At 41.1% G+C, this 15,434-nt stretch overlaps 3 protein-coding genes and 1 long non-coding RNA gene across 4 annotated transcripts; 2 read left to right on the forward strand and 2 right to left on the reverse strand.

Annotated features, from left to right (window-relative positions):
- The first annotated feature begins 290 nt into the window (after positions 1 to 290).
- Positions 291 to 2,204, forward strand: LOC137738073 (high mobility group B protein 7). The gene is made up of 8 exons (XM_068477675.2): positions 291 to 527; positions 782 to 864; positions 996 to 1,050; positions 1,149 to 1,256; positions 1,406 to 1,463; positions 1,567 to 1,611; positions 1,754 to 1,840; positions 1,931 to 2,204. The coding sequence occupies exons 1-8, from the start codon at positions 391 to 393 to the stop codon at positions 2,009 to 2,011; spliced, it is 654 nt and encodes a 217-aa protein (XP_068333776.2). The 5' UTR covers positions 291 to 390; the 3' UTR covers positions 2,012 to 2,204.
- Positions 2,205 to 2,421: 217 nt separating this feature from the next.
- On the reverse strand, positions 2,422 to 4,992 carry LOC137738092 (Leucine-rich repeat (LRR) family protein). The gene has a single exon (XM_068477696.2). It carries the CDS (start codon positions 4,526 to 4,528, stop codon positions 2,687 to 2,689), a length of 1,842 nt encoding a protein of 613 aa, XP_068333797.2. The 5' UTR covers positions 4,529 to 4,992; the 3' UTR covers positions 2,422 to 2,686.
- A 6,054-nt stretch (positions 4,993 to 11,046) lies between these two features.
- LOC137737732 (E3 ubiquitin-protein ligase) lies at positions 11,047 to 12,797 on the reverse strand. The gene has a single exon (XM_088683110.1). It carries the CDS (start codon positions 12,622 to 12,624, stop codon positions 11,278 to 11,280), a length of 1,347 nt encoding a protein of 448 aa, XP_088539236.1. The 5' UTR covers positions 12,625 to 12,797; the 3' UTR covers positions 11,047 to 11,277.
- Positions 12,798 to 13,498: 701 nt separating this feature from the next.
- Positions 13,499 to 15,022, forward strand: LOC148692104 (uncharacterized). Its single transcript, XR_015955085.1, has 3 exons — positions 13,499 to 13,818; positions 13,922 to 14,003; positions 14,799 to 15,022. It is a non-coding gene; the product is annotated as an uncharacterized LOC148692104 (long non-coding RNA).
- The last annotated feature ends 412 nt before the right edge of the window (positions 15,023 to 15,434 follow it).

Here is a 15,434-nt window from a genome sequence, read left to right on the forward strand (position 1 = left end):
CCAGACCTTGGTCAATCAAGAGGCCCAGGCCAGCCCCCTTGGACTCATCCTCCGTTTGGGCGGTCAGTAGAAAAAGGGAGTTCGAGAAAAGATCTAAGCCCACTAATGGATCTCAGACTGAGGTAACCCAGGCCAATTAGAAAGCACAAGAGACGTTAAATCTAAACCGTCAAAAATTTGGGGAAAGTTACGGGAAAGATGGATGATAAAGAAATAAATCTGGCGGGCGGGGGATTCTAAAATAGTTTAGGCGGCAACCAATTTTCCCTCTTGTGTTTTCGTCAAATTTCAAACTCAAGTGTATATATTATTAATCGTTTGCTTGCAATTAGTAGGGTTCCGTTCAATTCCATAATTTCATTATTTTGATAGAAGAAGGAGGGGAGAGAAATGGGAGGAGGGTCAATGAAATCGAACCCAACCAAGGCAAGGAAGAGAGTGGAGGCCACTGAGACCCGGGAGAACTCCTTGTCAACCGTACCACCTTCTCTCGTTCGCGGCAAAGATGGCAGTGCCTTTGCCCGATGGTTGCTACCCTATACCCCAACACTTGTTTTTCATTTTTCCTCTACTAAATTCTTCAGGGTTTAGGGCTATTCGATTAATCAACACAAAAATTAATCAGAAGAAAACCCAGAAATACATGGTGTTACTGTTTGGATGTCTTTTTGCTTGGGTTGTCAATTTTGTTATTGTTAATCAGATCAGATCTATCCATTAGTATATTAGGTGTGTTGTGTTAGTGTGATTAATTGAGTTAAATGTGGGTGATGATTTGCAGCGAGGAGTGCAACAAGGACGTGCCAGTGGCACTCATCAGCATGCACAGTTGTAGCCTCGATGCCAAAATCAAGCTCAACCTCAGTGCGTTACGTTTGTTTTTCTGTCCTTTTTTTTTGCCTCGTTTATTTTTTGTGTAATTTCTGTTTTGCTTTTTGACAAGTGAGAATAGCATGTCTGATTTCCTTTGTTTGGGAATCGGGATGAATTTCCAGAGGCTCAAGTTGTGGAAAAGCCCCCTGAAGTGAAAAAGAAGCTTCCCGCTGACAGGTAATTACTTCTCATTCTCTGTCTCTGTTATTTGTCAATCTCGTGTGATTTATATGTCTATCTATCTTTCTTTCGTTCAATTTGGTATTCATTTGCAGAAAGAGGTCCACAACCACCACATCACAACCAAAGACATCAAAGAGAGCCAAGAAGGACAAAGATCCAAATGCACCCAAGCGCCCTCTCACCGCCTTCTTCCTCTTCATGTAAATCTCCTCTCACCTGCTGTTTCTGTTTCTCTTATGTATTATCAATGATGTACAACTACATTATCTGCTGACTGCTGTGTATTCGAATGATGTATGTTTTGTATGAGATGCTGTTTGAGGTCAATTGTGAATTTTGTATGCTGCAGGGATGATTTCAGGAAATCCTATAAGGAAGCTAATCCTGATTCCAAAGGCGTTAAGATGGTATTTGTTGTTATCAACTTCAGCACTCCATTACTGTACAATATGCTACAGTTTGATGAGTCTGGGTGACCTCTAATGTTGTAACTTTAAACTGGAGTTTCAGGTTGCAAAGGAGGGTGGTGAGAAGTGGAAGTCTATGACTGATGAGGTTTGTATTTGTATTCATTGTCTTCTTTTTTGTATGGTTTTGGTCTTGATTTGTTACCTTCAATCTTATCACGTGGACATGAAATGGTTGTTACTTTGTCTGATCCTGTTTTCTTCTTGTTTCTGATGTAAAATGTGTTTAGGAGAAGAAGCCCTACGTGGATAAAGCTGCTGAGCTTAAAGAAGAGTACAAAATAGCACTGGAGAGTGACATTGCAGAAGCTAGGGATGTAAGACTTATTCAGCTTACTTGTTGAATGTGTTAGTATTATTATTGTAGTTCTTAATAAATTCTGGTTTTTTTCTGTGTGGAAATACAGGGTGAAACACCGGAAGGGGTTTTGGAGAAAGAAGCTTCAGAGAAGGAAGGGGAGGAAGAAATAACTGATGTTGATGAGTAGTACTAGCAAATTAGTATTAGTATAGCTTGACAAATCTTTTCATATAAAGTTTCATGTTCCACCCTCTTTGGAGGGATTGAGTCTAATGCATGTTTCTGGATTCTTGTAAATTCTGAGGCTCTTTGTTTCTAAGCAAACAATGGCTTTTCGGAAACTGGTTATAATATATATCTTCTTGAATGATTCCCAAGCATCCCTTTTTCTCTCGGTAGACTTGTGAATGCAAATTTAGTAGTTGAGCATTTCAATTCCATGTGTTTTTGTGTTTTAATTGGATGGTGTATGTTGAAACATGAATTGCCTACTTACATTGAAAAATTGGGTTGATTCATTCTATTTTTTAATCTGCAATCCATCTGAGTTTATTTATGTGTTGATGGGTCTCAATTCTTGTTTCCTTTGCGGGGCACTTTTTGAAGCAAATGATTACTACACATTGTGCTCTGTAATTTGAATGTTTGAGCATAGGCTTAATGAAGGAAAAACACGCATTCTCTGTCCTCGGTATGTAAATAGACAAGGTTTCTTAATTTAAAAGTGAATATAATAAATAGATAATAAGTGACTATCTTTCTTGGATCTTGGCTCTTGCAGGAGATGTCCTATTTGCTGTTTCCTATATGACATGTAATCTCAACGAAAATGCTCATATTTTCTCGAGTCTGAGTCAGCATCTTACTGGCTCATCATATTTGCTTCTTGTTTCTTTCCACTACCCCTGCAAGGTGGCATTGGCTTGCCACATAAGCACAAATTGTGCAGATAAGCAGCTGCAGGGAAAATGTTGAATGGTCTCCCTTGTGGGATCTCTCCGCATAACCTGTTTGCCCTGAAGCTTGCGTGTCTGAGCCCTTCAATCCCTAACAGACTATTTGGAATCCTTCCTGTGAGCCCATTGATGGACACGTCGAGCCATTTCAGTTTCACGAGCAATCCCAAACTTGTAGGGATGGTGCCTGTCATCTGGTTCCTTGATATATCAAACCTTTCAAGTTGGGTCAGGTTTGAAACTGAGTTGGGGATGTGACCGGAAATCTTGTTGCTTCCCAAGTGGAGCAATTTGAGCCTCAGGCCTTCCTTCAACTCTGGAATTCCACCTGAAATTTGATTGTGTGAGACATCCAAAACCTCCAAAAAGCTGCTTGTCCTGTCGTTTAAGATTCTTGAGAGAGATCCTGCGAGCTGATTTGAGTGCATGTCAACAGAAGAAATCGTGTCAGGCAATTTGAGTTCTGAAAGATCAGACTTCAATTGGTTGTTGGAGAGATTGAGGCTTTGCAAGCTTGTCAAGTTGGTGAGGAGCTTTGAAATACCACCGGTAAATTGATTGTGAGAGAGGTCGATGGAGGTCAAAGAATCAGGCATTGTAAAGGTTGGGAGGGTTCCTCTCAATTGACAGCCAGCAAGATGAACATCTCTGAGTTGTCTGCTTGTGATCCAATATGGAACGCTCTCTAAACTGAGATTGTTGTAAGACAAGTCTATGGACAAGAGAGCAGGAACGCCCCTGGCAAGGGTCTGAGGGAGAGGATCCGAAAACCCGTTCCCGGATAAATTGAGGTACCAAAGGTTGTGTAATCTTGAAATGGATTCCGGAATACTTCCTGTGAGTCGATTGGCGCTCAACGAAAGAGTGGTGAGGGATTTGAGTCCGGCAACCTGAACAGGGATGATGCCAGTCAGTTGGTTGTGGTTCAAGGACAGGTCCAAAAGCTTGGACAAGCTGAAGAGGGAAATGGGCATCTGACCAGATAACTGGTTATTGGAGAGGTCAATGTAAGTAAGGTTTTGCAACTGGTGACCTACGAAATCTGGAATGGGGCCGGACAAGGCATTGAAGCTGAGATCAAGGTACTGCAAAGCATGGAAATTTAGAAAAGTGGATGGGATAGGACCTGTGAGGGAGTTTCTGGCTAAACCTAGTTGGAGAAGATGGGGGAGATGGCCTAGGCTTGGGGGAATGTGGCCGCTGAAACGGTTGCCGCTGAGGGAGAGGCTCTGGAGGGAGGAGAGACGGCCTAAACCGAAAGGAATGGGGCCGGCGAGGGAGTTGTCTTCGAGGGCGAGTTGGGTGAGGTGGATGAGATTGGAGAAGCTCTGAGGAATTGGACCTGTAATTAATTTCAGGCCACTGATAACGAGTACCTCCAAGAAATTCAAGTTGGCAAGAGAAGGGGAGAGGGTGCCCTTCATGTAATCAGGTCCAGAGGCTGGGCGCTGCAACTGCAAGACAGTAACCCTGCCAGCTGGGTTGCACTCAACACCTTCCCAGCCTCCGGCGCAGCAGTCTCTGCCGGTCCATGAAGACAGCATTTGTGTAGTGTCCTTGAAGATTCTGGATTTGAAGCTGAGAAGGGAGGCTCTATCTGCTTCTGAGCAAACAGCCGGGGATGACGACGAGGCTGAGGATGTAGAACACAGCAGGATCGACAAAAACATGAGCAATAACAGGTTGGAATTGGAAATACAAGTCCATGTCCTTCGGCATGTCCATGTGAGGAGGAGGAGGACAGGCATTCTCAGTTTGGGAGGAGGAGGAGGAGGAGGTCCCAGTCAGTAGTCAGAGCATCAGAAAACAAACACTGCAACTATTTTCCAGTGAAGGTGGGTGGGGATATGATATATGTATTTAAAAGAAAAAAAGTGGAAGCTGGAAAGGAAGCAGCAGCAGGAGAGGAGAGGAGGGTGGAGGACTTTTGCCTTGCTTGCCGTAGACACTTAGACAGCAAGTATTAGATTAATTAATACTTAATAGCTAGCTGGGATGAATGATGAAAAGGATGGAATAAGAAAAAGTGTAAGTGTGTGTGTCTGAAGATTGAGAGAGAGAGAGAGAGAGAGAGAGAGAGAGAGAGAGAATAGGCATGTAATAATGTGGTTTGGAGGAGGAGGAGGAGACGTGTCTGAAACTCTCGAGTGCCTGCGTCTCTTATTTATAGTAACCAGAACAAAAGCAAAGAGGTGAGGTCGGCTCTCGGGGGAGTAAATGGAACTTGTCTCTCGCTTCCTCACATGTAATGTAATTTGTAAAAATAAATAAAATTCTGACCGTTTGATGATCACGAGGATCCTCCTCCAGTTTGAACGTTGGAGCGCACTAGATTCAAATTCCGCAGCCAAATCAACCCTACTTTTTTACTTTTAAAAATTAACCCCTATATTCAAAAAGAAAAATAAAATTAACCCCTTATATTTCGCAACGCAACGCTCGTAGCCGTTGCCATCCACAAGTTTCACCTGTCAACACTCAACGCTTGCACAATCTTTTCTTGTGCCAAACAAAAGGCCTATCATTTCTCCGCCCTCCCTTCATTCCACTCCATTTGTAATTAATCGGTGTCAAGTGTGAACTCCTTGAACATCACTTGAGTTCTCAGACCCAATCACACGAGCCAATAATGATGTAACACATATACTCTTATTTTAAAATTCTATGACTCATTCAATAACACAACATTAACGTAACATATTATCTATTTTTCTTTTTAAATACAAATAATACGTGTGTTGCGTTATTATTATTTTTGCCATTTTAAAAGGAAGAACCCTATTTTTCTTGCAACACTTTCAAAGTCTATGCTACCCTACTTGTACTTGAATGCATTACAAGATTAGGGTTGATCGATCAGGTTTTCTTTCAATATCAAATCTCAATTAATAATTGCCAACTAAGCTTGAAAAAGAAATTAACCACTCAATTGCAAAACATTTCTAACGGTAGAATCTCTCTTTTGATTAAATAGTATGACAATGACAGTCTTGAATATAATCAACATAAATCAAAATTAATTAGAAAATTAAAAAGGTTCTGACTACTGATGATGATGATGATAATTAAAAAGAAGATAATTAGATTAACTCCTGACGCTTGCTTAACTGTTGATTGCTAATGATTATTCACGTTTCCTAATTTGCAAGGAACACTAGTGTTAATATGCCTATCGGTTCCGTATGCGATGCTTGTCAAACTTGTTAAGAAAATGCGTTTGCAGAATTTTTGCAGTTATTGAGACAAATTCTTTTGGGTAGCAATTGTTTATATATAATTGTATATGGATAACACCCTATTAGTTTAGTCATGTATATGTATAATTGTATATATGTTGTAATTATGTTAAATATTAGTTGGAAAGAGTTGTTGAACTTTTTGAGCAATTTGTCAAACAATCGTTCTTCAATTTTGACTTATTTTGTTCCTTTTTATCAACTTGTGTGCTCTCTCTTTCTCAAATTTTCAAAGTATCATATTCAAAATTCATGTTAATATTAGAGAACATGTTGGAACTTTCTGTTATAAATTAATGCGTTGTGAGATGTTATTGGCATTTTAAAAATATCATTGTGAACTAATCAAAAGTTAAAGACTTTGTGGATTGTCCTAAAAAATATAGCATTCTTCATCGACCCACTACGTTCCGTGTTCAAACCTTCTATGTTCCATGTATTTTAGATGAACTTTTGTCTATAAAAAACTAAGGAAAAACTAAAAATATCAAAAGTGAAAAAGAAGAAAGTGAATGATGAAACATGAGCTGGATTACATAGGTGGCGTTGATTGCGGTAGATTTAAGGGGAAAGGACCAATGGCCCCCTTTCTATATGTTGGGATGGACAGACAATGTTGACTCGACGGGATGAATCTTTGCTTGCTTGCCGGTGAACTGGAAAACTAGATTAAGTCGAAGATTCGGGGCTGCAGGCATGGTGATGGACATGTTCTCCCCTCAATCTCTCATTGTAACTTGTAAAGCTTTAAGCTTAAACATGATACTTGTGTATGCATTTCCAACAAGAAATGTCTAAGTTGACAATGAGTTTCGACTGACTGAACTATTCAATGGCAGCATGCGCATTGCGGTACAGTTCAGTGTCAAAGGGAAAGTTATGAGCTACTCCATGTCTCCCTAATTTGACAGGTCCAGCACTTGCACTTGATGTGGATGCAGCAGCCTCCTGCTGCTTAGCCTTACCAGGATGTCTAGGAACCAAAACTGCCCTAAAATTAATTTGTTCAGAGACGAACATGGAAAAAGGTGCATGGACTTTCTTATGCCCCAACTGGCCCAACCCAACTGTTGCCCTATGTCTTGTTTACCCACCCCCACGCAAAATGTGACAATCCAAAGCACGAGGAACCCCGAAGTGGTGACCAGAAATCACAGAATAGAGAGCTCAGCAGAGTAACACAGCTTGACTCACAAATTAATCAGAGCCTGTGGTATAAGCTGAGAGAGAGTAAATTGAGGGTGACCAGATACAATACAACTCCAAAAAAGTTTGTCAAACAGAGAAAACCAGCTAAAAACTGCCAAATATCACGGCGTAGAGTCTTCGCTTAACAATATATATAACGATTGTATCTGGCTACATTTCCAAGGTAAGTTTCATCTCAGCACCAAGGATTAAAAAGAATAATAATTGAGATTTCTCCCTACGACATTCCCCCTCACTTTTAATCATATGCAGCCAGATCATATTACTGCCATCAAAGGGCGGGTGTCATTCAAGAGTTCCCTTTTAACACACATATCTTCATAAAAACAACAATTGTCCACTTGCCCAGAACCCCAAAAACAACAACAGGCCTATGATACATGGGATATTCAAGGCAATAAAGCAATCCTTAGTCCCAAGTAATGGCAATGGCTGGATTATATGGAGTACCATCTCCCTGAGCAAGGGAGTATGATTCTCTCCACTCTTTTTTTCCTCCCCTTCCCTCCCCTCCTATTTGAATAGTCATGGTTAAGCCACGTCAACATTTTATATTAATTTTTTTATAACAAGATAATGACAAAATAAGAGAATGTGAGATGAGAGGATAGAAAGAAGAGGAAAGAGAATCCTAATCCTTGAGCACGACCCTCACTCTCCCTATTTGCAGGAGATCGCGTGGATAAGCCTTATCTATCTAAAACAGTCAAACGGAGCACAAAATGCATGTATTACTACAAATCACGCCGACTGCTTGGACCTATATGCATAATTAATTAATGTTTATGATTCAGATGGTCATGTAAATGTAAACCTCGGTAGCAAGCTTTCTCGACACTGATTCGTCTTCCTTGGGGTACATTTTTCTTGAATTAATATAAACCGGATTAAACACAACCCTTTTATTTATATCCATGTCTCAGATAAGAAAAATCCTGCACGAAATGACACACACACTAAGTTAGCTATCACATTGCTTTATTTCATCTACACAAATTACTAGTGTAGGAGAATCCGAATATGTACTAGTCAACTGACTTGATGTATAAGTAATCCAAAGCCCACAAGAATTTACAAAGCCTAGCCCATGTGAATTCTATTTGGATTCTCCTACACTAACACAAATGCACGAAAAACAACGGCAAATCAAAAAGAAAAAAAATAGATACGCATTACATTTTCAATCAATATGTTGTAACTAAGATGAAGATGGATCCCAATTAAAGTTAAATACTTATTGATTAAAATTATCTACAATACACATATGCAAATAAATTCCTGATAAATAAATGGGTAATGCTAGGAATATTAAATTTGGAGATAAAGTTTTGAAACTAAAAGACATGAAAGTCGATAATTGGTTTATTACTTAAACGTTGATAAATGTGTTTATTCCTATTAGTAACACATCATTTAGTTTGTAATTTTAGTCTCCCTAGCATTATTCTAAATTAATATCAAAATCAAGGTATGGAACACATCAATTTAGGGTTGGAAAATCACCTTGAAAATTTAGTAGACAGAGACGGAGAGACCGGAAGAGATGGCAGAGAGAGAAGTGATATGAGAGATGGGAAAGCTAGAGTCGCAGAGAGTTGAGAGGTGAGTCCTTACGTATTGCTTATTTAAAAAATGTGGCATTAGGATCCTCGAAAATAACTTGAAAGTGTCTTGGTTTTAATTTAGAAAGTATCTCTCGAAAAAAAGAAAAATACTAGGCCAGTTTAGAGTGTTGTTGGTTCAAGTTTTTAATTATTTAATTGTTTAGCCACATGTCCATTTGTGATGGCAACTTATTCATTTTAGCAGAACAGTACCAAACATTATTAAAAAAAAGGGTAAAGTACAAAAAATTACCTCAACTATTGGTCTCACGACACTTTCATACCTCAACTTTTTAAAATGACAATGTCATACCTCATCTTACGAATTTGTACCAATGTCATACCTCCGTTAGTTTTTCTGTTAAATGCTGACGTGGATTGGCTTAAATAGTGACGTGGCTTAAATAAATTAATTAAATATTAAAATCATTTAATATTTTTTTACATGGGGACCCACCCCTTTTCCCCCTCCCGTTTTCCCCCATGTCCGATCCACCCCCTTTATTCCCCATCCACCCCCTTTCTCCCTTCTCTCATCTGCAACCCCACCCACCTTTCTTTCATCTACAACTCGCACTCACCCTCCCTTCTCTCCTCTTCATCGTCGACTTCATCCACCAACAACCATCACCTTTTTCCCCATTCTAACTGACAACATCAAAGTCGCTGATCTCCGACACACCAACCTTACCCCTCTCCGGGTACCCACTCCCTCCATTGATCTCCTCCCCTTCCTTACCAAACTACCCATATGGGTTTGAATACTTCTGCGAGATGGATTTTTGAACTTTTGTTAATGGTGTGTTCTCAGGATTGGTGGATGCTTTGTTTTTTATGCATGCTTGTAGGTTAAAAATAGAGAGAGCGGCGGAGGAAAAGAAGAGAGGCACCTGGTAGGAATGGGAGTGGCTGGTTTGGGGTGGGATCTGGGTTTGGATTAGGGAAAGACGGCAACCTCGTTGACCCCAACCTTAACAGCTCTCCTTCTATCCCTTTCTCCTTAACAGCTTCGGAGACGGTAACGACGGTGGATCGGCGATGGGCAATGGAGTGGGAGAGGGAAGCGGGTCGGAGCTTGCAGGTAGATCCGAGAAAGGAGGGCAGATGAAAAAATCCAAGTGGGTTTGGGGGTTCTGGGCACGGCGAGAGAGAGAAGTGGGAAGGAAGGAGACTACGGTGGAGATGAAAGGGAGATGCGAGAGAGAGAGGGTGGTGGAGGAAGGTTGGGAGGACGGGTGGGAAGGAGACGGGGGGGTCGGGTGGGAAGGGGTTTTGGGGATGCAGAGAAGAGAGAAAGGCGAGAGAGAGAGAGAGAGATTTAATATAATTTTTTTTTAATTTTTAAAATTTTAAATATTAAAATATATATTTAATTATATTTTAATCCATGTGGATTAGTGAGTGACCCCGAATTTAGCCACGTCAGCATTTAACAGAAAAACTGACGAATGTAAGACATTGGCACAAATTCGTAAGATGAGGTATGACATTGTCATTTTAAAAAATGAGGTATGAAAGTGTCGTGAGACCAATAGTTGAGGTAGTTTTTTGTACTTTTAAGCCACGTCAGCATTTAACAGAAAAATTAATAGAAAAACTGACGAAGGTATGACATTGGCACAAATTCGTAAGATGAGGTATGACATTGTCATTTTAAAAAGATGAGGTATGAAAGTGTCGTGAGACCAATAATTGAGGTAGTGTTTTGTACTTTACCCTAAAAAAAAATAGGTGGATTTATGTAAGGGTGAGAGAAATAATAAGATTTTGCAAAGGGTGTATGTAAAAGTCTAGTACCATTCTTCAGTTGTTGAATTTAGGTTTGAATGTGGGGAGATTACTGATAACTTGGAGGAAATTAGCTAATTGTTTGTTTGTCTTTTGATAAGCTAAAACTTTGAAAGCCACGAATACCCACCTTTGATAATTTAATTCATTCAAATTTCATTCATATTGGTACATCTGGAATGCGATATTATCATACATTCAAACAGAAGGATGAGTCAAATATTGCAGGGGAGGGGAGGGGATGGGAAGCAAGGGGAGGCAAGGGGAGAATGGCAGCCAACTTCCGATCGAATTTCTCACTTTGGAAAATGGTAAATCCATCTTCTCTTTAAATGCTGGGTTGGTGGCAAATGCTTTATACTTACCAGACCATCTATCTGAATTACTTGGGTTGCTTTTGATGAAAATACCAATTTGAAACCACTCAACTCAACTGAAAACAAACATGATAACTTGAGAATGATGGCACCAAACATTATTAGTTATGACTACTTAGCCAGTGTAGGTACCAAACACCAAGAAAAACATACACACACTAGTGACTGACTGATACACGTATACATGAAGATACGATGAAGCCTCCATAGGAGGCACCCTTTATTTAATTATTGAATGTAGATACGCGGTGCCTAAGCATGGCGATGGCGATGAAGCCTCGACCTATCTGACAAGGCCCAAGTTGAGGATGCCCCAGGAAGTTTGTGGCCAACTTCTCTCCTTTGCCTTCATGAGGAGCACCCTTGCCCAAGCAATCCAACCTTCCCAAGTCATCCGCTTGTCCCAAGCACTCCCCCATTCCAGCATCAGGGTTAGCCCTCTCTCTGCCTCCCTCTCCGCCTCCTCAAACCTTGCTTCTGTCAAATAAACCTGACCCAACACCACATGCGGCTCCCCAATAAAGGGGTTCTTCTCAACACACCTCAACAGCAACTCCTCAGCTCTGTCCTCCTCTCCTTTCCTTCCCTGTTTTTGAGACGCATCACAAACAGCTTCCCAGTACAATTCCCTTGCAGCCAATTGCTCTTCCACATCCAGAACCCTTGTGCATTTGTCAAACACCGGTGGCACCACCAGCTCGATGTCTTCATCTCTACATTTGTCCGTTGCGGCATTCTCTCCTCCTCCACTTCCAGCAGTAGCATTAGCAGAACTAATAGTTTTCTTCTCTTGGATAAACATCTCCTCCTCTCTCACTATCAAAGTGTACACTGCAGCCATCCTTGCTACGGAATTCATCCAAAGCCCTGGCTTGCCATCGCCGGGCCACAGAGCTCCATAGTTGTTGCCCCTGAACTCGAGGCGACCATCTTTGTTACCAAAGAGCTCATCCTGGAAACCAAAGAGTTGATCACTGAAATCTGCCATTGTCATCAGGACAAACACTGCAACTACCCTCCTCGATACCAACACATCTTCCCCAGTCTTTATGTGCTTCACTGTAACCCCATTTGCAGGAACAAGACTCTGCACCTTGTTCCTCCAACTCCAATTCGGACTTGTGGCTTCCGATTGGTTCTGCAACTGCTGCAGCGACATCTCTGATTGTTTGAGATGCTCCACGAGCTCTGCGTCGGTGTAGTGGAACAAAAGGTCGTCATGGATGAGAGGCTGTCTGGGGACAATGCAGAACAAGTGAATCAAGCGTTCCGCAGCCTCCCCGACATGGGCGCGAACCACTTCGCGGCCTGTGGAAGGATCAAAGATGGCAAGGTTGACATAGGAATTGGAATAAGCGGAGTGAAAGAGGCCGCAGAGGCAGACAGAGTCAGGGGCCTTCCATATCTTGAGAATGCGGTAGATGTCAACCAGGTGTTCGAGAAAGGTGCCGTGCTTGTGCCAGCACTCGCCAGCTCCAACTGAGCGCAGGACGGCCACCAGAGAAGGCAGATTTTTGTCAACGGACTCCAGCTCACCCCGGAGGAAGGGGCGGGCCGTGTCCAGGAGGCTTTGGAGGTAGGTGCCGCCATGGCTGCTCTCCGACGACGGTGTTGGTGTCTCGGATGGCATAGATTTGATTGATTATAGCTGGGTGGCGGGGTTTGGTTCTGAAAAGAAATCCACTCAAGCTAAGGGAAAGGAAAATTACAGAGAGGAGCACAAGAAAATTGTAAACGGCAAATGGAGGAGACGTAATCAACTTTTGGTTTAACTTTGGTTGGTTTGTCGGTCTATTCTGTTGGGATTTAGTTAGTAATAATGTTATTCTTAATTAATAAAAAGATTGTTAATCAATAATCAAAATGTTGACTATGAGTTGGACAGCAACATCATTTAAATTAATTAGCATTTAATTAAAATATTAATTAATAATTAATAAAAAAAATTGTTAATTAAATGATGATTGTGGTATATGAGATGTGACAGCCCGTTCCGGATTTTCGAACTGTAGGGGTGAAATGACGATTTTGCCCCTATTATGGTTGTTTCGTTGTGTGGTTGTTTTTGGATGTTGCTTGGCTGGTTTTGGACCACACACACTTTCCCACACCCCCTCACCCTTTTCCCTGTCCTGTACCCCTGTCCCGAGCTCTCTCTATCTCCCATTTCTATCCCCATATGTACAGACACACCCAAAAACCATTTAAACCTTCACAGATCGAGGAAACAAATTACATATTCGTGCTCGTGAGGTCCTTGGGAGTTCAACCATACCCATTTCAAGTAAGGATACCTTCGTTTTCACGTCGAACTCGAGGTACCTCGATTTGGTCACTGTTCATGCACACGTTAATTCTTGTGTTTTAGGAAATTTCAAGCTTGTAGGAAGCTTGGTGAGGTCCTTAGGAGGCTTGGGGTGGTTCGTTTGAAGGTTTTGGATGTCGGGATCGTGAGTTACAAGCTTGGCCGGAGTTGGTGGTGTTTTCCCGACGAGATTCCGTAGTTTTTAGTGCTTAAAAGTGGTATGGATTTGTTCCTCTTGTTGTAAGCTTCATTTTGGTACCAATTTTGTGAAATTTGGTTGAAAAACGAAGAAGTTACAAGGTTTTAAAGTTTTCCCGATTTTCAGCCACCGGCGACGGCGCCGGAGCCTCGCCGGAGAAGATGACGAAATATTCCGTCAGTTTGGACGGAATATTCCTAACGGCGTTAACGGAATCCGTCAGAGTTAACGGAATATTCCTGACGCCGTCAGTGTGTCAGGCGCGTGGGGGTGCGTGCGGCGTCAGAAAATTTTTCTAAAAATATGGGGATGTTCCTGAGGTTGAGTAGATCACGTTGGTGTATTCATGCACCCCATTTGAGCAATGTATGAGAAGTTATTTCGTGATGTTGGTTATGTGCTTTAAAATTAACGTTTTTATAGTTGTTTCGCATATAGGTGAGACCTATCCCGAGGACGAGCGCAGTCACTCGAGGCAAGGGGGTTACTACCCTTCTACATACCAGTGAGTGGACTTTTGGTTTTCCGTATATACCTATATACTTATACTTTTCCCAGAAAGTGAAATGAAACGTTTATTCGTTTATATGCCATGCTTATTGTTTGCCATTTATTTACGCATTATTAGTTGCATATATATATATATGTGTGTTGGTGTTGTGGACGTACAGGTAAGTGTCAGGTAAGTTATGGTTTATGTTTATGTTCAGTAGTGATTTGAGATACATAAAGAGCTCATAACCTGCACCCCCGGTGTTAGTGCTCCCGCCCAGAGTTGGGCACAATCCTTCACGTGATGTTCACCTCCCGCACCACACGCTCATCTTGGATCCAAGTTAGGTGCACAATCATGTCGTACAGACCACTTTAGGTGGTTCCGACTCGTAGGTGATCCGCGATTATTCGCACAGCCTTCACGTGATCGTAGCACTTGAGCTTACTTATATTACACCCAGTCCTGTAGTACAGACCACTCTAGGTGGTTCCGACTCGTGTGCAGGTATAGTTAGTGAGATGGAGATTTGAGCTCTAGATTCAGCCGTACAGGTCACGTTAGGTGACTCCGGCTGACAGATTACATGGCATTGATTTGACATTACCTGAGCACTTGCATTTTATTTCGAGGCTTTTGGCATGGCATATTTCTAAGCATGACTTATATATATATATATATATGTATATCCTATTTTTCTGGGAAGTATACAGGTTTTATGGCGAGGGGTTAGAATCTTGTTTATGAAATGGTTTTTGAAAAGCTTTGTTTTTACCCACTCACACTTTTTGTTTTGCGCCCCTCCAGGTTCTAGTTGGCTAGCACTTTTGGTGGCTCCCCAGAGGATTTCCCTGGCATATCTGACAGATTATCACCAGTGTAGGACCACATTTGGGTGTGTTTTTGAAGTGTTGTTTCTTCCGGACTGTATTAGGTCTTCGTGCTCTGAACTTTGTTTTTCACACTTACGCTTGCATATGTATGCTCTTACTTTGTGTAAAGCTAGATTTTATTTATTCGTACTTTTATTATTTTATTAGCTTCCGCACTGTGCACATGGTTACGTCACTTCCACGTGACGGCCAGCATGCCCTGATCTCGATCGGGGTGTGTCATGAGAAGTCACATTCTTCCATCTAAGATTATTTAAGTATTTTAATTAATAAAAAGATTAAAATTAAATGATGTAGCTTGTCCAACTCATCTGCCACCTAAGATGGTAAAGAATTGTGGTATAAAATTATAATAAGAATATCATTACTCTTTAGTTAGTTCGTTACTTTTGATATATATTCTTCTTTAACAACTTTTCCATGATAAATTTTCTAGTGTGTTACAAACACAATTCGATACACCAATTGTAATAATATAATTGATCAAATTTTTTTTTTTAAGTTTTCAACTATTTGCATTATTATTATCGGATCGTATTCTTAACACATT

The sequence above is a fragment of the Pyrus communis genome, chromosome 13 (assembly GCF_041283825.1).
Source record: "Pyrus communis isolate YQ-2024b chromosome 13, ASM4128382v1, whole genome shotgun sequence".
NCBI classification, from domain to species: domain Eukaryota; kingdom Viridiplantae; phylum Streptophyta; class Magnoliopsida; order Rosales; family Rosaceae; genus Pyrus; species Pyrus communis.